Source organism: Castor canadensis, chromosome 10 (assembly GCF_047511655.1).
Source record: "Castor canadensis chromosome 10, mCasCan1.hap1v2, whole genome shotgun sequence".
Lineage (NCBI taxonomy): Eukaryota > Metazoa > Chordata > Mammalia > Rodentia > Castoridae > Castor > Castor canadensis.
Window position 1 is genome coordinate 7501 of NC_133395.1, and position 25566 is coordinate 33066.

General features: G+C 41.4%; 1 protein-coding gene, 1 long non-coding RNA gene and 1 pseudogene across 3 annotated transcripts; 2 read left to right on the top strand and 1 right to left on the bottom strand.

The window, feature by feature from the left end:
* The first annotated feature begins 14592 nt into the window (after nucleotides 1–14592).
* On the top strand, nucleotides 14593–25225 carry LOC109697897 (uncharacterized). Of its 2 annotated transcripts, XM_074042905.1 has the most exons (4): nucleotides 14593–14849; nucleotides 21988–22015; nucleotides 23464–23534; nucleotides 23949–25225. In XM_074042905.1, the coding sequence occupies exons 1-4, from the start codon at nucleotides 14729–14731 to the stop codon at nucleotides 23978–23980; spliced, it is 252 nt and encodes an 83-aa protein (XP_073899006.1). In that variant the 5' UTR covers nucleotides 14593–14728; the 3' UTR covers nucleotides 23981–25225. The 2 variants fall into 2 exon arrangements, with proteins under 2 accessions (XP_073899006.1, XP_073899005.1); XM_074042904.1 differs by lacking the exon at nucleotides 21988–22015 and having other exon boundaries at nucleotides 14596–14849.
* On the top strand, nucleotides 15187–19635 carry LOC141411413 (uncharacterized). The gene is made up of 3 exons (XR_012436122.1): nucleotides 15187–15202; nucleotides 18375–18413; nucleotides 19596–19635. It is a non-coding gene; the product is annotated as an uncharacterized lncRNA (long non-coding RNA).
* Nucleotides 23486–23638, bottom strand: LOC141413075 (U2 spliceosomal RNA; annotated as a pseudogene).
* Nucleotides 25226–25566: the final 341 nt, after the last annotated feature.

Below are 25566 nucleotides of genomic sequence, written 5' to 3' on the forward strand. Positions count from 1 at the left end.
ACCTAAAATTGAACAAATTATGGTAGGTATTAGGAGAGTGAAACTCAGGATGTAATGTTAAAGTCAGTTTTCAGTTTTGTAGCTATTAAAGCTAGAGGTTATCAACATGCATAATGCCCACTTGATTACAATCAGAGAGGATAGACTGAAAGGAAAATGAAGAAGGAAGAGAGAGACGGAGAAAGACTGCAACCTTTGCAAGCAGCAGGTCTTTATTAGGGAGAGGAGACCTGAGAGGGACCCTCGGCCATCAGAGCAACACTCTGAGAGGGGCGAGCGCATGCCTGTCTTACAGGCTGGGGTTTTTAGGCATCCTATAGTGGGAACAGGGAGGTTAGAGAAAAAATGACTGCAAAGGGGGAATTGGGGGAAGGTTCGGGACATTATTAGGAAGGTCGTTGGATCTGGGCAGCCAGCCATACACACTGTTTTTCTCTGCCCTTTTATCGGAGATAGCCATATTTGCTTTGTTTCAGTGTTTCTCAATATTATATGTGTGTGTGTGAGAGAGAGAGGATGTCGCCAGTCTTCTGTCTACTTCCTGCTGGCCAGGGACAATGTGGGGGATTGTCGAGCCTGGAGAGTTTGTAGAAGCATGATGGCTTTAAATTGCTCCCCTGAGGTAGCCTGAGAAATGACAGTAATACGCTTCTGTAAAAATCTTTGGAGGATATTTATAAGTCATGGTAGAAACATTAAAGCCAGACAAATAAGGCTGAGAGGAACTGCCAGTGGAATGAGCCATGTGTATAAGGAGGAAAGGATATCAGACTGTGAGGATGTTAGGGCCCAACAGCTAGCTCTAAGTTATTTTTACTATCTCTAACTATGCCACATTTATTGGTAAAGAAACAATCCTCCCCTAAGAGGCACAGTCTGCCCTTTTCAGCTGTGAGGAGATCTAATCCCCTCCGGTTTTGTAGTATCACCACCGCTAATGAGTCAATCTGATCCTAGATTGCAGAAATCTGTAAGGCAATGTTATTAAGGCTTTCTTTTAGAGCTGTGGATAATTTTTGCAATTGGATGACTGACACCCCTAATCTGGTTGATCCCGTCCCAATCCCAGTTAAGGGGTCCAGTCCCCCTACTGGGGGGTGAGGTCAGTATCTCTTTTTGTGCGTATAAAGCTGACAATGGGGGCTGGAATGATTTTCGAGTTGATAGTGTAGGAGATGGGGAATCAGAAAAACAAGGGTACAACCCCCCCCATCCAGTTACTAGGTAGACATGTGTATGCATGGAACAAGCACAGAAAGAAGATGCCTGAGGCGGGGAGAGGCATCCCATTAATTCGAAAGAGAGGAGAGGTTCTAACCAGTCTGCATTTTGTTCTTTCATATGAGTGAAAGGAGATAGAGGGAGGCTGTTAAGAGGGGTTGTAAGAGAGGGGAAGAAGCACTAGTGGGTATGAGGGATTCCATAAATTGGTGGATTGGTGGATAGAGGAAAACCCAGGAGTGAGGTGTGAATAACAGTTCACAGTTACCTTTGGAGAAGGGATTTGGGTAGAGTACTGATAGGTTAAAGACTAGAATGGCATTGGGATGGAGTCTCCCATTACAAAAGTCTGACGTGGCTGTCGTGAAGTGCCCCTGGGGGGAGGGGATGAGAGTGTGTTGGAATGGATAAGTTGGAGGTCAAGAAATAGGCTATTTTGATGTGTTTGTACCTGTTGTCCCTTTAGTTAAAGAATAGGAATTGACTGTTATGGGGGCGGTGGGAGAAAGAGTCTGTGTGCATCAGGAAGTATTAAGAGAGCCTATGGGTTTGGAATCTGGAAAGTGGGGTCTTTGTATACATAAATGTGTGGTCCCATAGAGGTCAGCTTGTGCTATAGAGCCTGTCATAGGAGGGAGTGTTTTGAGGGGGTGGTATGTTGTGATTTTTCTAGTAGAGGCATTAATTGGAGTTTTAGATCAAATAGTGCCTGAGAAGCAGTTTCACCATTATTGCTCTGTGAGTGGTGGGCAAAGTACATGGAGCCTAGGTGGGTGGAACTCGGGTATAAGGTTCTTTTTGTGTTGGTCCATTCTGCGAGAGTGGCAGAATGTGCTGCCCAGCCCTTTTCAGTGGATCTGGTGCAGATCCAGCAAAAGGAGAGATTAGGATCGATAGTTAAAAGTACTTGGGGTGGGGGCCGAGGGAGATTACAGTTAAACATTGGTATGAAATTGATGAGCTCTCCTTGTAGCCTAAGATCTGACATGATCTCTGAGAGGTTCTTGTGGCAGGTAATAATTAAGTTGGCTTTGGAGAATCTGGAGGAAGTTCTGGTACTGTTGGAGGAGTCAACTCATCAGTCTCCTGGATAGAGGGCAGACGGGTGATACAGATCTTGGTGGGTCCAGTCCTGGAGCAGGAGAGGGCAGTGCATTTGGGGGGGTAGGGGAAGAAGAGGCTCATTTTATAGAAGAAACATGTACAAGTATCACTGTAGTTTAACGGCAGTGGAAGTTGTTAAAATCACCTGTAGGGGGCCCTACCAAAGAGGTTGTAAGGGAAGAGGGGATACTGGTTCCCTGTAGTAAACCCATTCTCCAATCTGTACTGGGTCGGGGTCTGCAGGAGAAAGAGAGGTGTGTTTTGGGAGGTCAGTGTCTAGGTGAGTCCAAAGTGTTGTCCTCATGTAGGGTAGTAAAGAAGAAAGTAGAGAAGGGGGAATGTTAGAGGATGTTGTAGGAAAACCTGATGTTACTAGTGGATGACCATGCATGGCCTCAAAAGGACTGGTTAGCAGAGGCTTTCAAGGGAGGGCTAGGGTACAAAGAGCTAAAGGTAATAGTTTAACCCAGTCCAGTTGAAGTTCCTGAGTAAATCTGAGTATGCTATTTAGAGTGTCTTTTCTACTTTTCCAGAAGATTGTGGATGGTATGGGATATGGAAGTGCCATTTTGACCCTATACAGGAGCTCAATTGTTGAACAATGGTAGAAGTAAACTCTGGCCCATTATCTGACTGTAGCAATTTAGGGAGACCAAAATGGGAAATGATTTCTCTGAAAAGTATGGTAGCCACTGTGGAGGCTCTCTTGTTAATGGGGAAAGCTTTGATCCATACTGCTAAGACGTCAATGAAAACAAGAAGATATCTGATGTGTTTAATTGGATGCATATTAGTAAAATCCACTTGCCAGTCTCACCCAGGTAAGTGACCTCTTGCCTGATGGGTGGGAAAGGAAGGGGGCCGGATGTTTAATAGGGGGTTAGTTTTGGAGCAGATGTTGCAAGAGGATGAGATTTCTTTAGTATTTTGTGGAAGTTAGGATTAGGAGCAATATAAGTTTTAATAAAATGGAGTAAAGACAGAGGGTTAGAGTGGAAGACTTGATGGAGGGCAGTTAATATGGGTTTAATTTGTTGTTCTGGAAGTACAAGAGTATTATTAAGAAACCAGTATCCTTTGTGTTGGCTAACCCCCCGCCCTGAGTTTTTAATAGTTCCATTTCTTTTTGTGTGTATCTATAATGAATTGGTAGAATGACCTGGGGGGCATTTGTTGGGCTGCCTATTTAGCTGTGATATCTTGCCAAATTATGGCTAATAGATATGAAGGTGTTATCCTTTTGATGTCCCTTACAGTGAAGGATGGCAGCTGTGTGAAGGAGAGTGTCGCTTGTAAAATGGCCATAATGTTTTGCATTGGAATTGGGGAGCCTTAGTTGTTAAAAAAACCCTGTTCTTTCCATATTTAGCCGTTAGAATGGATGATATTGTATGTATATTTGAATCTATATAAATGGTAACTGTCTTGTCTTTTGCCCTTTGTAATGCTCATGTAAGAGCATACAGTTCTGCCTGTTGGGAGGTAGTTGTAGGAGGAAGGCTATTTCGTTCTATTATGGCATATGTGTTATTTGGGTGTCTCAATTATTGCATATCCTGCTTTAGCTGTAGAGGTAGTGGAGGCCTTTGTGGAGCTGCCATCTATAAACCAGGTGGGGTCATCAGGTATGGGGGTGTCTAGGATGTGATGGAAAGTTGTAAGTGAGTCATCAAGTATCTCAACAGTCATGAGCTGGGGGCTCTGGGTTAGGTGGGATGATTGAGGGTAGCAGGGTTTAGTCACTGACATCACCAGAAAGTTAGGTTGTAAGAGAAAGGAGTGTAAGATCTGAACATGAGGTGGGGAAATGGAGTTAAGAGCTTTGTGGCTAATTAAGTCTTGAATGTTGTGAGATGACCAGACTGTCATAGGTAAATTGAAAGTTATTTTTTGAGCTTCTGGTATTAAAAGAGCTGCTGTAGCCAATACTTTTAGGCAGGCTGGCCAGCCCCTGTAAATGGGGTCTAGTTTTTTTGCTAATAAATTAAGGAGAATAATGGTATGGGTTTTACAAAAGGATTTTGAGGGGCTACATAGGTCATCTACATATGGGATGAGCTTGCTTGTGAAAAGATTAAGGAAATTGAGATCTTGCTGTAGGACTTGGCTAAAAATGTGAGGGGACTCTCTAAATCCATGAGGGAGGACTGTCCAGGTTAATTGTTGGGTGTGATGGGTAATAAGATCTCTCCACTTGAAGAATGTTGAGGAAATATTGCCAGATGAGAAACCAAGTGACACTCAGAGGTGGAGAACTCAGATTTTATTTTACACTGGCAGTCCCAGATGACCTCACACTCAAACTTCTCATCCCCCAACAATGAATTCGTGGTATTCTTAAAGGGCAGTGCAGAGCATCAGGTTACAAGGAATGTGTTAGTTGTTAATAGGTGAGCCAGTGCTGGGTAAGAGACCCAGGGTTGTTTAGATAGCAGCAGCAGGGAAGGTCTGCTTTCAAAAGTTTGTTTACGGAAGACAAAGGAAGGTGGGAATGGGCAGTTATCTCCACATGGGGCCTTTTTAAACCTTAGCCCTGGACTCATTTTATGGCTTAACTAGGATTTTTTTCTCATGTCCTGTGGCCTTCTTTGAGACAATCTTCCTGTTCAAGAGGAATTTCACAAATAGGAGCTGGAAAGTCACTTCATTTATAGATAACAAAGAATTGTGACACTTTGTGAGCTGGATACTCTCAAGGTCTTTGGGGATGTGACAGAGAAAGAGTGGATGTGTTAACAGCTAATCATATCTTTAGAAGGTATGAAGGTTCTGACATGGAAGAATCCAAGCAAAACATGTGGGTGTATTGAGGAAGAAAAGTTTTAAGGAAAGGGGGATTAGTGGCTCTGCCAAGTGAAAGGAGGTACCACATGAGCAAAAAGGAAGCCCACCAGGGTCTTCTGTAACTTCCATTAGGTAGTCATTTCATACCACCTTGAACTTGTAACTTGGAAGTGGGGAGAGAATACGTCTGTTAACTGGCTCCATTATGGGCCACAGAGAGGAGCTCTTTGGACAAGTCAAGGAGGGGGAGCAGTCTCAAATTTTCCCTAATTCTAACCTGCCTCAGATGGCCTCTGCCTTTGTGGCATGTATGGTTGTTTATGGAAGTTATCAGGGGCAGCCCATGAAAGCTGGAGTCATGGGAGGGAACATTCCAGGCCTTTGCAACTTGGAAAAGGTTACTTCTGCATTTGTCTGCATTTATTGGGACCCTGTCTGAGATTAACTCCCTGCTGTGAAGGAGCAAGAAGAGCAGTGAGGCCCCATTGTGTTCTTGAGGAGAATGTGGCTCTGAGATTTACACCCAGATTACAAGCCCAGATCCTGGCCTTTGGGGGCTTTTGATGGAGCTGTACACATGGCTTCTCAAAGGTGGGAGCAGGACATGATGAGTTGCTTTTCCTTATATCCTTCATATCCTTCTTAGAGCAGGTTTAAATTAAAAGAAAAACTGAGCAGAAAGTACAGAGCAAGTTCCCATCAACTGTGCCCCCTTCCACATGGCTTCCCACACCATCAGCTTTGCAAGCAGTGAGCCCTCACTTCAAACTCCAGTTCCATCAAAGGAAAAAAAAGAATATTTCCAAATCTGAAAGAGTGTGAAAGCAGAAATACTCCTGGTACCAAGCATTTTGGATGAGAGATACTCAACCTGTAGGTACATGCTGTTTATAATCAGTGTGGAGAGACAGTAAAGGTAGGCAGCTGACCCCAGGGAAGGCTGAGATGGGGTGAACATCACCAAGCTGTGCTAACTACAGTCTCTTGGCATCTGCTCAGCTCAGCCCTTGTTACTCCAGAGCAGCCACAGGTGATGCATCAATGACTGGGTGTGGCCATGTCTTAATAAAACTTCATTTATAAAAGCAGGCAGGAGGTCAGGTTTGTTCCAGGGGCTGTAGTTTGCCAACCCCTGCTCTTGAGCACTATGTTCCATTTTATGCCTAAAGTCACTCAAAAATGTTGAGATTTATATATCCTGAAGGTCACCTGTTTATAGTCTGCAGTTCCATGTTTTGCGTATTCAGAGTTGTGCAACCATCACTATCTAATTTAAGAACTTTCACATCAGCAGAAAAAGAAAATCACTGCCCTTTCTCCACTTTCTGCAGCCCCTGGCAACCACCAGTCTGCTGTCTCTCTCTGCATTTTGCAATTCTGAATGTTTCATATAAGTAGCATCACACAAAACAGTATACACACATAGTCTTTTTGGTCAGGCTCCTCTCACTGAGAACAGTGTTTCGAGGTCTGTGCATGGCACAGCATGTGTCAGTGGGTCACTCCTTTGATTGCAAAACAGCATTCCATTGTGTGGATGAATGAACTTTTAAACTTAAGAACCGTGGTTCTGTGAATCTCCATGCGCAAGTCTCTTTGTGGACATGTCTTTTCAGTTCTCTTGGGCAGACACCTCAGTGTGGGCTGGCTGATCATATGACACTTCTGTGTTTCACTTTCTGAGCACCTGCAAGGCTGTTTCCACAGTCCCACTGGATGGGAATGCAGAGGACAGTTTTCCAAACCTTTGCAACAGTTATTAGCCATCATTTTGATTGCAGTTGTTTTATGGGTTTCATTGTGACTTTTTCATACATGTGTATTATTTGCTTAGATCATATTCATCCACCCACATTGCACCCTCTTGTTGCCCTTCCCTGTCCTGCTGGTCCCCTTCCATTTCCACAATAGCCCCCTTCTACTTTCATGTCTTTAAAAAAAACTAGATGCTGCATAAGAGAAAAAACATGACATGTCTTTCTGAGTCTCGCTTAGTTCCCTCCACATGTCTCTCTGTGCCATCTTTGAGCTCAGATGCAATGTATTTGAGAGTCACTCACAATCATTTTCCTTTCCTCTCAAACAGTCCCGCTATTACCTCCCCCCTTCGTGTATACACAAACATGTATGTATTTATGTACACATGTATCTTTTAAGTCTAGCTTCCACATATGAGGAAAAACATGTGACTTTTGTCCTTTGGAGCCTGATTTTCTTTGTTTAACATGATGTTCTCCAGTTTCATTCATTCACCTGCAAACAACATAATTTCACTCTTCTTTATGGCTCAATAATACTCCATTGTGTATATATACCACATTTTCTTAATCCATTCATCAGTTGTAGGGCATCTGGGTTGTTTCCATAGCTTGGCTATTATATGCCCAGGGATGATGTCACTGGATCATATGGTAGTTTATTGATTCAATCTCACTGCTCATTACAGATGTCCTTAAGTTACATCCTCTTAGTTCAATTTCGGAAGGTTGTATGTGTCTAGAAATCTATTCATTTCTTCTAGATTTTCTAATTTCTTGGAATGTAAGTTTACAAAATATTCGCTTATGATCCTGTGGATCTTTGGTACCTGTTGTAATACTACTCTTTTCTTCTCTAACTGTATTTGCTTGGGTCTTCTCCATCTTGCTTTTGGCTAAAGGTTTATCTACTTTGTGAAGAACCAACTCTGTTTCACTGATTTTTGAATTTTTCTTTTTTCTCTATTTCAGTGATTTTCATCCTGCTTATTATTTATTTCCATCTACTAATTTGGGGGGTTTTCTTGTTCTTGTTTTTCTAACACTGTGAGGTGCATAATTAGGTTATTTGAGATCTCTGATTTTTTAATATAGGCACTCATACCTGTAAACTTCCTCTTAGAACTGTCATTGCTTTATCCCATAGATTACAGTATGCTGTTCTCATTTTCATTTAATTCTAACAATTTTTAATATTTCTCCCTAATTTCTTCAATGACCCACTGATCATTCAAAAATTAAGTGTTCAGTCTCCATGTGTTTGTGTAGTTTCTATTGATATCTAATTTTATTCCCTTACAATCTGATCAGATACAATAAATTATTTCATTTTTCTTGTATTTTTTTTCATAGGACTAGGGTTGTAACTCGGGGTTTCATGTTTGCTAGGCAGGTGCTCTACCAATTGAGCCATGCCCCAAGCCCTTTTTTGTTTTAGTTATTTTTCAGATAGGGTCTCCTGGTTTTGCCTGCAATCAGCATGAGAACATGATCCTCCTACCTATACCTCCCACATTGCTGAGATTACAGTGTAGAACACCACACTCAACTTGTTGGTTAATATGGGGTCTAACTTTTTTTCCTGGTTTCAAGCTGTGATCCTTCCAATCTCTGCCTTCCACATGGCTGGGATTATTGTATTTCTAAAACTTGCTTTATGTCTTAAAATGCTCTACTTTGTGGAGAGTTCTATGGGCTGAGAAGAATGTGCTTTCCACAGAAGTTTGATGGATTATTATCTAGATGTCTGTAAAGTCATTTGGTCTATGGCAAAGTTTAACTCTGCAGTTTCCTTGTATCTATTGATGAGTGGGGTATTAAAGTTCCCGCAGCTTGCATGAGCTCATCCTAGGACCCTAACTGGGAGCGATGGGAGATTGAGAAAAGACAAAAGACAAACATGCAAAAAAGCTGGGATCAGGTGGGCTGGACACTCTGGTGGAGATACACAACAGCCTCCACCACCTCCAGCGAGTTTATTATATACAGCAGCAAACAAGGAAGTAGAGCAACAGTTCCTGGGAGGCATGGCGTTGTAGTTATTGGGAACAAGGGGAACCTGCGATTGCTACTCTCTGCACATAAACATCTTACAAAAAGAAGCTGTGCTGCATTTTGCCCTCGCTTTCTTCTGCAGCTGGGGCTGTGCAAATCCCAACCTGCAGACATGGCTGTGCTTATGTCAACTTCTCATAGGCTTCTCATACTCTCCTCTCCACATTTCCCCTATTTTTATTTCTTATTCATGCTCCCAATGAAGCCCAACCCTTAATCCAAGGAGCTGTCTTTGCACCACGTGGCATCCAACTGAAATAGCAAGAAAACAGATGAACAATAACACACTTATTCCTGCCAAATACCAGAAGGAATGTTTTAGCAAGTTAAATGGATTGAAACCCTCATGTTCCTCCAGGATGGTTTTTGCAATATTAGCTGGAGCAACATTATCATAAGCTTTTTGCATTGCCAATATTTGTTGCCTCAATTGCTGTAAGTCCACAGTATTGTTGCTTCCTTCCCATGCACTCATAAGATGAGCTTTTGTTTTTTTCCCAGCAAAATTCTGCTTTGTTGTATTGTGCAGCCATGACACAAACATGGTGGAAGTCAGCATAACAGCCTTTGTTGATATTTTGTGTCATCCAATTCATAGCCCAGTGAGATAATCACAGCCTCAAGCATGTTGAGGCAAACATCCATGTTGTCACCAATCTGCACTTGAGTTTCCAGAGCATAAGTAACATTTTTGGTCTGAGTCAATGCCACTGTGGCTGTGGCAGCAGTGGCTATCATGGTAACAAAGGCCACAGTGCCTGCTATAATTGGCCCCACATCCTCTTTTCTCTAAGTAAAAACTCTTTTATTTCCTTAACTACTTGTAGGTCTCTATCGTCATACCAATCTCCTAAAATGTTAGTAGGCACTAGGACATAGGGAGGTTGGACCACGATCAGGATGTCTCTGTCCTTGTTATGACTGCAGATGCAGGTGGTAAGGTTGCACCCTTGACAAGTAATACTATATAACCCTTCTCCCTTGGCAACCTCAACATTACCAATCACCAGAGCATAGGGGTGTTGGACGCAGGCCTGTAGGCCAATTTTCTCAGCCTCTCCCCTATCCAGATCAACCAATGACAAACTCGTGAGATTGACCAGGCCGATAGCAGCTGCCAGTTTCCATAAATCCCTTTTGGGTGGCCCCCCATCTAGCCCCAGGACTGATGAGTGCCAGAATCCAGTGTTATTGGACTCCTGACTACCATTTTTAGACCAACAAATTATTTCATTTCCTGATAGGTAGAACATAAAAACATGAAAAAGACACTCTCTCCAAGGTGCCACCCCAGACTTCCAGGTTACCTGATGAACAGAGCAAGATGCTAAGGGAGGCATATGGGTAGTATCACAGGGCTCTGGCATTAAGTCCATTAAAAGACATACACATGGGTAAGGAACTAGACATTCCTGTAAAGTTATAGTCACTATATCGAGGCACCAAATGTCCTGAGGAATGACCTCCCATGTACACCATATCATCAGTAAAGATAGATACAGGGTGACTCTGCCAAGTGATAGGATGCACCATTGGCAGTCTGGGCATGAAAGTTCAGTATGCATCACCCTGGACAGCACCCACCTGTATTGTGATAATGGCCAGCACTGCCAGCAATGTGGATGTAGGATTCCCAGCCATCCCCAGGTTACTGGTTACCATCATTATCATGTCCATTAGTTCCTTGATTTGACCCCAGGTGGGTGGCTCACTGTTCCACGTCTGTCTCGCAAGCAGCCCTCTGGTCAGTGGAGGAATCAGTCTCAATGGTTCCCTGTCCCAGGGCGAGTCTTCCAGTCTCAGCCTCCTCATCTTTGGGACCAGGGGTCCATGAGGCTTGACAAACCATGATGGTACCCACACTGGGTGTTCTGCATCTTCAGGAAAAACACAAGCATGCCCTTGACCCCACATCAGGACAGGACTAGGGCCATGCCATTTGCCAGTCAACACATTTTTCCAAAGAACCCGAGGCCTGACAGTTGGCTCCTGCGGTTGCCAATGCCTTTCAGCAGGTGTTAAACCTGTTCTGAGCAATTCAAAAAATTTAGAGTATATAAAGCTTTATGCAATTGGTTAGCTGGGGGAAGTACCTCATCTCCCCCTTTTAATTTTTGTAATTGCATTTTGAGAGTAGCATGTGCATGTTCCACTATGGCCTGCCCCTGAGGATTATAAGGAATACCGGTGGTGTGATGTATCTGATAGGCCTCACAGAGCCACTGAAATATATGCAGGGCCATTGTTGGTTTTGAGCTCCACCCTTTGAGTAGAAATAAAAACAGTATGTTCAACCTTGTGGCAATCTTTGATTTAATAGGCAGTAGTACCATGCCCAGAAGCATCAGTGAAAATTGTGACAGCCTCTGATGAGGGGGGGGAATAGAATAATTTTTGGAAAAACAAATGCGTGAAGAGAAGCAAACTGTAAAGTTTTGAATGTGGGAGATGTTCCCAGACCTGTCCTGGAAAATTAGCCAGTTACAGACTGCCGTAAGTCTGAAAATTGCCATAATCAATGCTCTTGATCCTTTGAAAATGGGACAACAATATTACTGGGCTCATGCCCCAGCAACTCACAACAATGAGTGCATCCCTTAGCAATCAGTCTAGCTACCAGCTCATGATATGGTGTAAGAAACTTAGCAGGAGAGTGAACTAAATATAACCATTCTGACACCCCCTGCAATTGCCAGAGAGCTCCCATTAGTATTGATGGAGAGCATAAAATCAGTAATGGAACAGGCTGCTGTGGATCCCAGTGCTGAAGCTGGGCTGTAGTAATTGCACTATCTTAAACAATGCCTGTTGGGAATCCTCCATAAATTCTCAAAGCAAGGAAGGATTAGGGTCACCCTTGAGCAGTTGAAAAGAGTGGTAAGTTTTAGGGAGAGTCTGAGCCAACTGATATCTCCCAGAAGTTTTTGTAAATCATTTAAGGTTTTTAAATTGTCCTTCCTGATCTCTACTTTTTGAGGATGGATCAAGCATTCGTCAATAACTTGCCCTAAATATTGAATGGGAGGCATTTTTTGTACCTTTTCCAGAACAATGCACAATCCTCAGGCCTCAAGGTCCTTTGTAAGATCTGCCAAGATTAGTAAAAATGTACACTCACTGGGATGATTTATCAGAATGTCATCCATGTAATGAAGCACATAAGCTTTTGGGATACTTACACCTCATAGGTTCTATTGCTGCAGCAACAAATTCCTGACACATAGCAGGACTGTTAGCCATGCCTTGCTTGGGGCAGCACTGTCCAATGAAATCAGCAACCAGGGGCCTGATGATTTGGCAGTGATAAAGTGAAAGCAATTTTTTCTCTGTCTTTTGGATAGAGAGGGATGGTAAAAAAGGCATCTTTAAGATCAAGAATACAGAGAAAATCTCTTCCCCACAGATGGACTGGAAGATTGTCTAAGACATAAGGAGTAAAAAGCCTTGAGTGTCCCTCTTCATTCCTCCAACAAATCTGCTGAGCAAACTCTTGATATGTCTCTCTCAGGGTGTGAACAAACATTCTCCTGAAAATGCTCCCATATTTGAGAGCACATAACTTCTGAAGCATTTTGTTCCCTTCAATGATGACTGCAGGACTCCTGAGAAAGCATTTCAAGTCTCACCCCTGGAGCGGACATACTTCCTAGGACCTTTCTAATCAGGACTCTGGCCGGCTGTTTCAGAACTTCCCAACCCATGGATCCAGATGTAGGTGTTTTCCCAATTTGGTGATGTATATATATATATCATGCTTACTTTATGTATTCCTTGCCTTCTTACTGCTTCTCTTTCATAAATAAAATTTTGCTGATGGAAACAGAAAGTGCCTGTCCCCTTCTTTCAAAGTGAATGTAAAATAGCCTTTAAATAAAAGATTACAGTCTGTCAGAGCTTGCTGACTTCCTTGTACCTAAAGAAGTTTTGAGATTTATTTTAATATCCCTTTAATATCTTTACAATAATGCACAAGTGCCTTATTCTTGTGCATTTATTTGTTGAATCCTTATTATGTGCTAGGCATTGATCTAACCATTCAGCAAGGAACATATCATCTACCATTATCCCCGCTGCTATGTTAACCTGGCCCCAGAGACTAGTATTACAAAGACATTGCATCTTTGTTTTATATCCATTATTTCCTTCCACTTCCCTCAGGTCTCACAGCTGAGAGAATTAAGAAGTGATGAATCCCAAGCCAAGCTTTGTCTCACTTCTGAGACCAGTGGGGCAAAATGGGAAAGGAAAAAAGGAATGGAAAGGAACAGAGATGGGATGGGGTTAATTGGTAGGCCTATACCCCTTTCATAAGTCACACAGACAATCCAGGTGTTAATGTGAATGTTGAAATAAGCAGGTCTATCAAGAACTTCTACTGTAGCTTTTTACCATCTTCCAGAACTTACAAAGTATTGAGCAGAGCAGCTATTATTTTTGTTTTAGTAATTACACCAGCACTAATGCTTCTAAGCTGTGTTGCCTCATGGTTCTCTTAAAAATACTAAGTTGCTTGGGCAACAATGTAAGGCAGATCTGTCTAAGGCTTATTGACTCATATCAGTAACCCCAAACTTTTAAATGCCAAAATCTTGTTTCCTAAAACAAATTATGGTATCTAATATCTACCCAGGGCCATTTGTTTTTACTTGATTGAACCTGGGGCTCTTGATTGGACCTGGGGCTCTTGATTGAACCCAGCCCTTTGGGGGTTATTTATTTTTATTTATGTTGGCAGTACTTGGGTTTGAGCTAACCCTCATGAAAACGTTCTACCACTTGATCCATATCCACTTGCCCTTTTGGCTTTTTTTTTTTTTATAGGGCCTCCTGCTTTTGCCCAGAGCAGCCTCAGATCACCATCCTCCTACCTCTGCCTCCCAGGTAGCTGGGATTACAGCTGTGAAACACCACAGCAGGTTTGTTTTTTGAGACAGGGTCTCATTAACTTTTTGGCTAGGGCTGGCCTAAAACCAAAATTCTCCTATTTCTGCCTCCCCAATAGCTGGGGTTAAAGCTGTGGTGACTCGGGCTTGTTTTCATTTTGTTTTTGAGATAGTCTGCTAAGTGCCTCGGCTTTACCTTGCGTCCTCCTGCCTCTGCCTCATGCGTAGATGGGACCATAGCCATGCACTACTAGGGCTGTGCCTTTTGAGGGATTTTGTCTACACAGCCAGAATAATTATTTACGTAATAAACATGTCTCACCATTTTAAAATTAATCACCGATTCAGAGACTTTAATGGCCCGTGAAAAACCCAGCGTCATGACAGTGATAAATCTAGTAGAGCGCTAAGAATACTCGCGATTTCCACAACTATTTCCCACAATGTCGCCCTCTATTGGCTTTATCGTTAGGTCCTCGGGGTCAGAAAGTTGACCCCGTGGCATGGGAGTCCTGAAGAAGCTGCACCTCGCCCCTTTCTGGCCAGGATCTAACCCAGGCACGTTTTCTCACGCGCGGGATGGACACGGGCCCCGCCCCTCCGCAGGAGTTCCGCGCAACACCAGAAAGTGGTCCTGACTGCAACACCGCAGTCAGCCACAAGGAGGCGACAGTGGCGACAAGGCTCAAAGGGACTTTCCCCGCGGCGGAAGCGGAAAGGCAAGACGTGAGAGCACGTGACGTGAGAGCACGTGACGTGAGAGCACGTGACGTGAGAGCACGTGACGTGAGAGCACGTGACGTGAGAGCACGTGACGTTAGTACGTGTGAGCGTGAGGGCTGGGTCTGAGAGTGGGGGTTTCCTGCGCGCGGTGCCGCTGCAGAGCTCGGACCTCATGGCGGACTTGTTTCGTGAGCCGGGAGGATGAGCAGCTGGCGCGCGTCGGGCTCTTCCGGAGAGGGAGTGAGAGGGCCGGTGGGGACGCTCGAGTCGCGTTTACTGTTCCTAACGAGACAGAAGCCTGTGGCCGGGCTCACACCGTCAGGTGAGCCGTCGGTCGATTCGCCGGCTGGGCCCTCGTGGAGACGGGGCTTGAGGCTGTGCGGGGATAAGTCTGGGTCTGCTCACGGGGGTGACCGGCCCGGGTAAGACTCGGAGTGGCGGTGGCCGCTGGAGAGGAGCGGACTCTTCCTGATCGGCTCATCCCGAGTCCTGTCCCTAGCAGACGCTTCGGTGGTTCTCAAAGTCAATTTCCAGGGGTTTCTGTGACTAGTTCTATTTCAGCGACAGGCAGCCAGCCTCACGGTACGGAGGTCGCGGTGGGCTCCGTCACGTGATCCCGGAAGGCCACGTGACCGAAAGTTGGGGAAGAGGGCTCTGTTGTCCATTAACGCGAATGTAAGTATTTACTTCGTGGGTGGGCGTATCAGTGACCCGCACAACTCAGATGATCTTCATGAACGTTTTAAAATACATCTGGATGCTCTCAAGAACACAGAAGTAATCATGGAATGAAATACTTGCCTAAGAAATACATTGTATTTGGAAATTATGTTTTGGTAAATAAGTGTTTTAAGTATATCCAAATTGTAAGGAAATGTGGCCCCAAAATGACCACGTGGAGAGGAGTGATCTGGCCAAGAGATTCTTTAATGCCGGGTGGGAGAGGGAAAGAGGGGCAGGGGCTTAAATACCCCTCAGTGAGACTCAGCATGATCTGATTGGTTAGGATCTTATGGTTCATGCTGATTTGAGGTTGGGGCAGAAGGAGGGTTCAAGCTAGACTTGAGGCAGGACCGTGACCCAGGAAAACAGAAGCTTAAGGGTGCAGTGAGAGCTGAAACCCATCGGTGCCATTATTGCCAGCACAAATAAAAAACTTAAACCCAAGTTTATTTAACTTCTCCTTTGAAGTGTTTGTTTATTTTTGGTTTTTTGAATAAGGGTCTTGCTATATAATCCAAGCTGGCCTGGAACTCAGGTTCCTCTTAGCCTCTCAAATGCTGGGATTACAGATTTGTACCACGATACTCTGCTGTTAACAATTTGGTTTTCTTGGGATGATTACAAGTCTTCTGATCAAAAACATGAAATACAGTGAAGAGTCTCAATAATGTGCAAGTAAATGGACTATTTTATTGCTTTTTAATCCCCTCACAAATTTCTAGTTATTTGTACAATGATGAGCTTAACATTAGTTTTTTACAAAATTAAAATCACGGTTGTTGATTAGACAGGTATTTCTCTCCAGAATTGGAGATGATTGTTCGGAATTTCATTGCCTGCTGAGGCTTTAGTTCTTGCTAGAGCCAAATTATTTTTCTTTTCCTCCCTCCCCTGAATTGTGTTAGATCAAGAGACTGCCAGAGCCCTAGTGTGTATCAGGATTTTAGCAGGAGATTTACCTGTTGGGGGCATAAAATAGAGGAGTGAGAATTTGATGATAGCCCATGGTTAGGAAGTCTGTGATTCAACTGGGAAAGGACATACGTACCAGGAGTCTTAAAGATCCAGACTAAATGTCAGATGGGAGAGAACAGCTAATATGCTGGATGACCGAATCCAGATTCAGAACTATTTACAAAAAACTGGTTATAAAACTTTTGCTGAGTGTGATGGTACATGCTTGTAATCCCAGCACTCAGGAGATGGGACAGGAGGATTTGAATTTGAGGCCGGTGGATGAATGAATCAGTCAGTCTTTGGCCAAGTATGGTGGTGAAAACCTATAATCCCAGCTGCTGGGGATTGCATGATTGGCAGGATCACAGCTCAAGGCCTGCATGAGCATAAAGTTAGCAGGACCCCATCTCAGCAAATAAGCTGGGTATGGTGGGCATAGGTGGGAGGATTACAGTCTGAGGCCGTTCCTGGGCAAAAGTTTAAGACTTTATCTGAAAATTAATTAAAACTAAAAGGGCTGGGGGCAGAGCTCAAGTGGTAGAGCCACGTGCCTAGCAAGCACGAGGCCGAGTTCAAACCCCAGTACTGCCAAAAGCAGTTAAGAGCTTAGATTTAAATATGAAAAAAACTGAACAAACTATATGAGACTTGTTTTTGGAAGAGGTTCTAGAGCTTGCAGTAGATTGTTAATTCAAAATAAGCCAAGATTGGGCTGGCAGAGTGGCTCAAATGGTAGAGTGCTGGGCTTGCAAACATGAGGCCCTGAGTTCAAACTCTAGTACCACCACCATCAAAAAAAAAGACCATAATATATTAAAATTATAATCTAAGTACATTAACAAAAATACAGTGATGGTTAAAGTTGCAGAGGACATTGCAAATAGTAGGCAGAGAAGATGGCCTGAAGAAAGATGTTTTGTACTTTCCAGTCCACATCTGTAGCATCATGTTCAAATCAAGACTACATTTTAAGAGGGACTTTGAGAGTGGTGTGAAAGGCAACCAGTTATGAAACCTTGCTAGGAGTATAGGAAGAATCATTGAAAGAACTAGTGATGTTTAACCTTAAAGAGATTCTAGTGGCAAATGATTTCACTCTTACGTTGATTGATTTTGAGAGGGATAATTATTGCATTAAAAAATGCACCCTCTCTTACATACACACCTCCCTGTCTGCTTACCGTTGTATAAACTTACTGTGAGTCACAAATGGCTTTTTTTTTTTTAAACCTTTGTTTTTTTTTTTAGCAGTACTGGGGACTATATCCAGGGCCTAGAGGTAGACAAGTGCTTTACCACTTGAGCCACAATCTGAGCTCTTTTTTAGCTCTGAAAAAGGGTCTAATTTTGTCCAAGCTGGCTTTGAACTCAGGATCCTTCTGTCTTCTGAGTAGCTAGGATTACTGGCACCCTCCCCACCAGCCTTATCCAGTAAGGTTTTCAGATTGATCCCTTCGTCACATAATAAACCAAAATTGTTGATGAATTAAAAACTTTTAAATCTATAAAAGCTGTAAAAGGATGAATTCAAGTAGAGAAAGATTTCTTAAATGATGTTAAAAGCACAACCCATGAAAAAGAACAGGAGTTAGATTGTTAATACATATTAAAAATACTACAATTAATGTGAAACAACAAACACAAAATGAGCTAAAATATTAGAAATATATGTGCATAAAAATGAAGAACTACAAACCATGACGAAGGTGACAAGCAGCGTCAAAGAGAAGTGGGCAAATCATGAGTGCACTTCACCTCGGTCATGGTTGCTAAGAAATGAAGCATGCTTCATTAGCAATCATGTAAGCAGAGTGCAGAGTAAAACTGGGGGATAGTTCTGCTCTGTCCACATCATATTAGCAAACACTAAATACTGACTGCAGTACATAATTTGCATAACCACTTTAGAGGGAAGTTTGGTGATGCTCCATAAAGTTGAGATGCGTATACATTATATGCAGTTTTATTCATTCACTCACGCAGTAGATGTCGAGTGCCTACTATAAACATTCCACCGATCCAGTCTAGTGGAGTAGAGGAATAAATTTAAGTGAACAAAATATCATTACCTCAAGGAGATTTTGTATTAATGTGGACAGGGGTAGATACTCAGGAGAAAGGTCCTACATGTGTTCACAAGAATTATTAATGGCGGCTTTTGTTACAGAGAAAAATTGGAAAGAAATATATACCAGCTAGAGAAAGGGTAAGTAAACTGTACATACATGGAATATTATGCAGCAGTTAAAATGAATGAACATGAATTCCAGGTCTCAACAAGGGTATGTCTAAAGTCATGTTGAGGACTGGAGATGTAACTCAGTGGTAGAGTGTTTGTCTAATGTGCTAGGCACTGAGTTTGACCCCCACACTGAGGGAAAAAAATGAATGAAAATATGAAATGATGACTAGCATGATACCATTTAACCTAAAGTTTAACAGCATTCAAGAAAGCCTTGTCATAAAGTCCAAAGTCATGCTTGGAAGTGATAATCAGGATGAGGAAGAAGGATGGGATTAAAGATGGTATGTAGGGGACTTTACCTTTATTTTATTTCTAAAGAAGATTTGAAACAAATACAGTAAAATGTATGCTTTGATATAGCTATATTTTAGCTGCATGGGATTTTCTATGTGCTCAAAATACTTCATAAACCAGTGTTTATATTTTAGTGCTCATAATTGAACCCAGGGCCTTGCTCATGCTAAGCAAGGGGGGGTTGAACTCAGACTTCACACTTGCAAAGCAGGGTCTCTACCACTTTTAGCCACACAGTTTTTAAATGAACATTCAATCTGTGAGATTCTGGCCTTTCTCTCTCTGATACTCTCATATAGTCACATAGAGAACAGTTACAAAGCAGTGGTTTTTAGAGAGCTTTAGGGGTCTCAGTGGTATAGAGGGCAGTAGAAGAAGAGCCAGTCAGGCTTTTCACGTGTTGCAATTGCTACAGCTCTTGTTTTGTTTTGTTTGAGACAGGTCTCACTATGAAGCCCAGACTGGCCTCAGCCTCTCAATCCTCATGCTTTAGCCTCTGCAGTGCTGGGATTACAGGTGTATATCACCATGCCTGGGTTTTTTACTTAAAGTTTGAACATTGTTCTAAACTGGAAAGTTGGATTAATTGATAGTATAAATCTTGCATGTGTCATGGTGTTAGCAACATGCTTTCTTTGAATCTTAGGTACTTAATAAGCTTCTTACTGATTCTATATGTATTTGTAAATTTTACAGAGATAAGGTAAATTTTCAGTGAATTCTAGACAGTTATTGTAAATTTTGTTTATTGATATCAAATCATCTTCTATGTTATGTTCTTGATATTTACCTCGGATTTTAACTAAACATATTTCCTATATTGAAAAGATTATCGTTTTTCTTCGACAGTATGAAACTAATCCTTTGGAGCTGATTCACAGAACAGTGGTGAGTAGGTGATTTTTTAAAAGTTAGAAAAAAATATAGCTAGAACTTCCCAGAGACAGTGTGCTTATAATAGATATTTGTCATTATTTCCTTTCTTCATGAGTACTGGTAAGCGATCAAGTGGGAGTGCTGTGTTCAATAAATATGATTAAGCTGGGGCTTTGTTTTTCTTACCCCCTTTTAGTGCATCAGACACTCATTTAAGAAGGATGAGATTGAGCATGCTATTGTACACTGAGTACAAGGTGTCTTTGGATGTGCTTCAGCAAAGCACAGTGATGAGAGCATCCTTAGCTTTAGAGATGCAAAGGTACTTATGAGTTAGATATTCAAATGCATTACTCTCTGTTTCCATCTTAGGTGTCTTAATACTTAATTAAATGATGGTGTCATGCTTCAAACATTTTTGAGCAACATAAACTACTACAAAATTGATCTTATCAATCACGGTGACTCGTGCTGATTATCTCAGCTATTCAGGAGGTAGAAATTGAAAGAAATACAGTTCAAGTCCAGCCCAAGCAAAAAGGTAGCAAGACCTGGTCTCAACAAATAAGTCAGGCATGTTGGAACATTCCTGTAATCTGAGCTACCTAGGCGGCATAGGTAGGAGAATCAAAGTCTGAGGTCTTTCCACTTACAGCTTTGTGGATTATGGCAGCCAAAAGGGAAATGGAAGAGACTTGTTTTCAGGAAGTGCAAGGTAATTATCTCCTTGGGCTCTGCACTTTCATCCTGAGTGCTTGAAACTATAAGGAAGTGAATGTGTATGCAGCTAGGGTAAGAGTGACATCTCATTATACAGATTGAGGGCAAATACTGTTAAAGATGTGGAGTGTTTTCCTTATTCTTTTCTGTGCACATTTTTAACAGTGGCAGTTGTGTTATATAAAGTTTTGTTGCCATGATCAGAGTTATGATGCACCATCTCTAAATTAACTGTTAACACTGTATTTACTCTTCCCCTATAGTTGAGCTTGTAGGTGATTCCAGTATTTGCTCATATACCATTTTTTATAAAACTTTTAGATATTTAGGATTATTTCCTTATGACAGATTTCTGGAAGAGGAATTACTGTTAGCCGGGGGCACAGGTGGCTTAAGCGTGTAATCCTAGCTACCTGGGAGGCTAAAATCAAGAGATCAAGTTCAAGGCCAGCCAGGACAAATACTTCTGAGAGACCCATCTCCAAAACAACCACAGAAAAATGGACTGCAGGTGTGCAACTCTTTTGTCACTGCCCCAGAGGTTCCTGAGGCCCTGTGATAGCGATTTGAGATTGAGTTTTTAGAAAGTGTGGAAAGAAGATACTGACCTGAAAGTTTTAGGAAAAATTGTGTCCTATTACACATTTTAAAAAGTGTATTTTTGATTCTTGTATCAAACCCAGGGCTTTGCATATCCTAGGCAAGTAGTCTACCACATTTCCAGCCTAAAATATCATTTTAAAATTTGTTGCATAGTTGAGATTATACTGTAATCACAATTTTGTATACCAATTTTATTAATGAACATTAGACTGGCTTTTTCCCCCTTCAATAAAAATTCTTCATAAACATGACTGATTAAAAGTATCTATATGGTGCCTGGTGCTGATTGCCCATACCTATAATCCTAGCTACTCAGGAGGCAGAGATCAGCAGGATTGTGGTTCAAAGCCAGCCCAAGGCAAATAGTTCTCAAGACCCTATCTCGAAAATACCCAACACAAAAAAAGAGCTGGCAGAGTGACTCAGGCGGTAGAGTGCCTGCCTAGCAAGCTTGACATCCTGAGTTCAGTGTCCAGCTAAGTCCCAGCTAAGGTAGGAGTATTGCTTGAGCCCAGGAGTTTAAGACTGGCTTGGATAATATAGTGAGATGCCCCCCCATCTCAAATACAAAACCTCTTATGATATGCTATCCTATGGATATACCAGAATTTCTTTGACCACAGTAATAACTGTGTTGATAAACATTTCTGGAAAAATATTTGTCCATAATGGACATTATTTCCTTAGGATGTATTCTTACAAATTAAATTACTGACCTCTAAAAATACCTTGAGCTATAGTTGAGGGAACTTAAGTCTCTAAATGTGAGCAATAAGAAAACAAGAAGTGGGGAGGAGGCAGTGTAGGGTGGCAAAGGGTAAATCTGGGCATTCTGAGTCCAGAATGGACTCACTGGCCATTAAGTCCAGTCCTTGCCTTGGCTAACCACCAAGTTAGGCCACTTGTGGCAGCATTGGCCTGGGTATTTATTTATGTTTATGAGATGTAAAAGGCATTCTCTCCGTGTGGATGACAACATTCCCACATTCCTTTTTTAGTTTATTGGAAAGCCATCCATACTCAGTCTTTTTTTTTTTTTCAGGAAAACAATGCAGTTTGAAAAGGAACAAGTAAGTGTTCTAAGCATTTCTTGTCTGGAAAAATGGTCCAGACAAGTGGTTACTAATCTGTGGCAGCACCCTATTATTTTAAAAGCTCATAATACAGTATGAATTTGTAGTCCCTTGGTCCAACCTTTTCCGTAGAGCTGGTTTAGGAATTATAATCAAGCAAAGAGGAGAAAGTGAATGTCTGGAGAATAGAAAACTTAAGAGGTCACCCCTTAAAGGGAGCCAGGCTGGGTGGGGGCTACTGCTGGTTTGTCTTCACACTGTCCTGGGTGCCTCTTATAAAATGGGTGATGAGGTAGGCACTCAATTACTGTTTCTGGTGAAGTTTTTTTTTTTTTTTTTTTTTTTTTAAGATTTAACAAATTTATCATTTAATAAGTTTGAATTCATTTTCATCACATGGTATTATACATAGTCATCTGTTGAAACATTTTAACAGATCTTAGTTTTTAAAAAATGATCAATACTGTGTAAACTGGTGGATAGCAAGTTAGTTTCTTCTTTTGACTTAGAAGCCTCAACTTTACCACTGAAGGCAGAGTATAGGCCAGAGACACCATAATTCCTCTCTTTAGAACAGAATCATTTCTGTAACTTGAAGCTTTCTGAATGGATGGGTTCAGGCCTGATTCAGCTGTAAAAAGATTACTTTGGACTGTGGAAATTGTACAAAATTTTAATTGACTTTAATAATTAATAGCTGAACAGCACTACATTACTAATTGCTATTCAAAATCAAAAACCTGTTCCTGAAACCCCAAGGAGGGTGGAACTTGTGAGTCGGGGAAAGGGCAGGAATGTCCCAATTAAAAATAATATTAAAAAAAAACTATCTAATCCTGTCACATTAACACAGCCTTTAAAATTTTGGTGTTTTTTATTCACAAGTACACACGTGGTTTTGTATTGTTGCATTTTTGCCTTGGGTGTCTGTAGGGATTCTCTTCTTTTTTTAATAAATTATTTTGTAACACATTCCTGTGTTTTTACATTTATCTTTATCTTTTTTTTTTAATTGCAGTAGTTGGGATCAAATCAGGAGCTTGCTCATGTTAAGCACGCACTCTATCACTGAGCTCTATCCCTAGTCCTTTTGTTTATTGGTATGGTATTTTTAAAGATGCAGTATTCATACCTATCTCACTTCTATCTCATTACCAGCTTTTTATATTGAAAACAGCTTCTAGATGTTATTTCCTGGGAAGTAGCTCATGTTTCCCACTGAAAGTTTACTAGGCTTTCTCCAGGTCACCAGAGCATAGTTACTTCACTCTGGTTAGGCTTTTTCTTCTGGACAAGATGAGAAACCAGGCTGGTTCATTTGAAACCCAATACCCCTTCCCCTTCAAATACCTAACAGATAATCAGCTGCTTAACAATATGGTTGAAATGAATTGTGACATTATGAATTAGGCTTTTAAAGCAAAATTGTCTGGTTGATTTGTTAGGAATATTACAAGAGGGGAAACAAGAAAGTATTACAAGAGGGCTTTGGGAGACCTTGGATCTACAGATCCTGGTAAGTAAACTTCAGTTACAGACATGAGTATTGACTTGTGCAGCCTGGCCTATTAATATGAACAGATACTACACTTCATCTTAGCCAAAAGGCAAAGAAGCAGTCATGGCCCTCTTTTAGAATAAAACCTGAATCTTAAGCACAAGGTCCTGGGTTCAATCCCCAGTAACACCCCCCACCAAGAAGAATTTTTTTTGGTGGTAGTAGGTAGGATTTGAACTCAGGGCCTCACATTTGCTAGACAGACACTCTACCACTTGAGCCACTCCACCAGCCCCAAAAGAAAAAAGACAACAAGATTTCTCTTACATTGAATGTATTAAGTTAATGTTAAATAATTAACTTGCCTAATAAAGCCTTGTCAGTTGTCTAATTATGTTTACAGTAATTTTTTTTTCTTGGTTCCTTTTAAAGATCTTTGCATGGATAATATCAAAGAAGAGTGAACCATCCCTTGGGATAGACCTGAGAACTGTGGGCAGATCCATTGATGAGCCATGAAAATACTGCAGGGACAGTCAGCAGAGCTGTTTATAGCTAAACATGTATGCACCAGGCTGGCCATTAATGAAGAGAAGAATATGAGGAACTTTTTGAGATTGTATTTAAAGCACTCTGGACAGATTTGTATTCTGAATCAATGTGTAAATTGTTCAGAGATGGTAGCGAACATGACTGGTTTTTGAGCATGCTTTAATTTTGTGTTAATCATTAGTTCCAGAAAAGAGAACTATTGAAAGGTACTTTGTTGAGACCTGCTGTTTTCAAAATACATGTAAATAATACAAGGAAGTTTCTTTTATTATCTCAGGTCAAGCATGCATATGTGTAATTTAGAGCTATGAACCAGTTACAGTGGAGGAGACAGTACAGTTCTCTCATTATAAAAGAATAACATGATACACATTTGAAATAAGGAGGAAATAGGATAATTTGAAGAAGAAAATGAAATCCTTCTGTATTCCAGCTGCAGTTGAACTCAGTAATTTGTCAGAATTGGACTTACACTTTTAGATATTTCACTCAGGAAATACTGAGTGCCCATTTTGTGATGGAAAGAAGGGAGGCTTTGGGGGATAGATAGGGTTGGAAAGACAGCTGAATATCCTAAGCTGATTTGAGCAGCAAAGGGAGGTACTGGATGATGGGGGAAAGTTGTCCTTTAAGAATATTATGACAGTATAAAAACATCTTCTATCTATCCCAAGGTCTGATAAACAGAAGCGTTTGCATTGAGGAGCCCCAGCAACAACAAGGGGGCAGGGTATCCCCCTTTTGTGAAAATATCCATGATTTATTTTACTCCTCCACTATGACCGAACATTGTCATTTTAAATTTTTTCTTATAAATGCTATTCTTGTCAATCTTTGGTCACATCCATGGTTATTTCCTTAGGAGACTAACATGGGACAAGGAAATTACAAAGGATATAACATAGATAATATGGATTCATATTGCCAGTTCACTCCTTCTTTCAAGCAGTATCTGAAAGTGGCAGCACCCTTGCCTGGATTGTGTATTACATTTTATTTTTACCATAATTATAGGTGAAAAGTGATATACTACTTTAACATGCATTTCTCTGATATTAATGAACTTAATGTGGTTTCCGTGTTTTGTCATATTCTTAAAGTGGTTTTAAACTACTTTTTCTTCCCAGTTTATGCTTTTTAAATATCAAGAAAATTAATCTGTTGTCTGTGGCTCATTTGTTGCAAATAACTTCATCCCCTTACTTTCTTTTGTGGTTGTTTTTGATGGCCGGGTTTCTGGGGTATGGGTTTATTTTGTTTTTGTTGTTGGTACTGGGGTTTGAACTCAGGGCTTTGCACATGCTAGGCAGATGTTCTACCCCTTGTGCCACTCCTCCAGCCCAAGCAGGGGATAGTTTTTATGTATGTGATTTCTGTTCTTTTAAAAATATTTTATAAGTCCTTCCTCTTGCTGAAAACAGTTTTTTTCCCCAAGCGGTTAACTAAATTTTCTGACACTATGTGGCCATTTTGCCTGTGCCAATTCATAGTATATGTA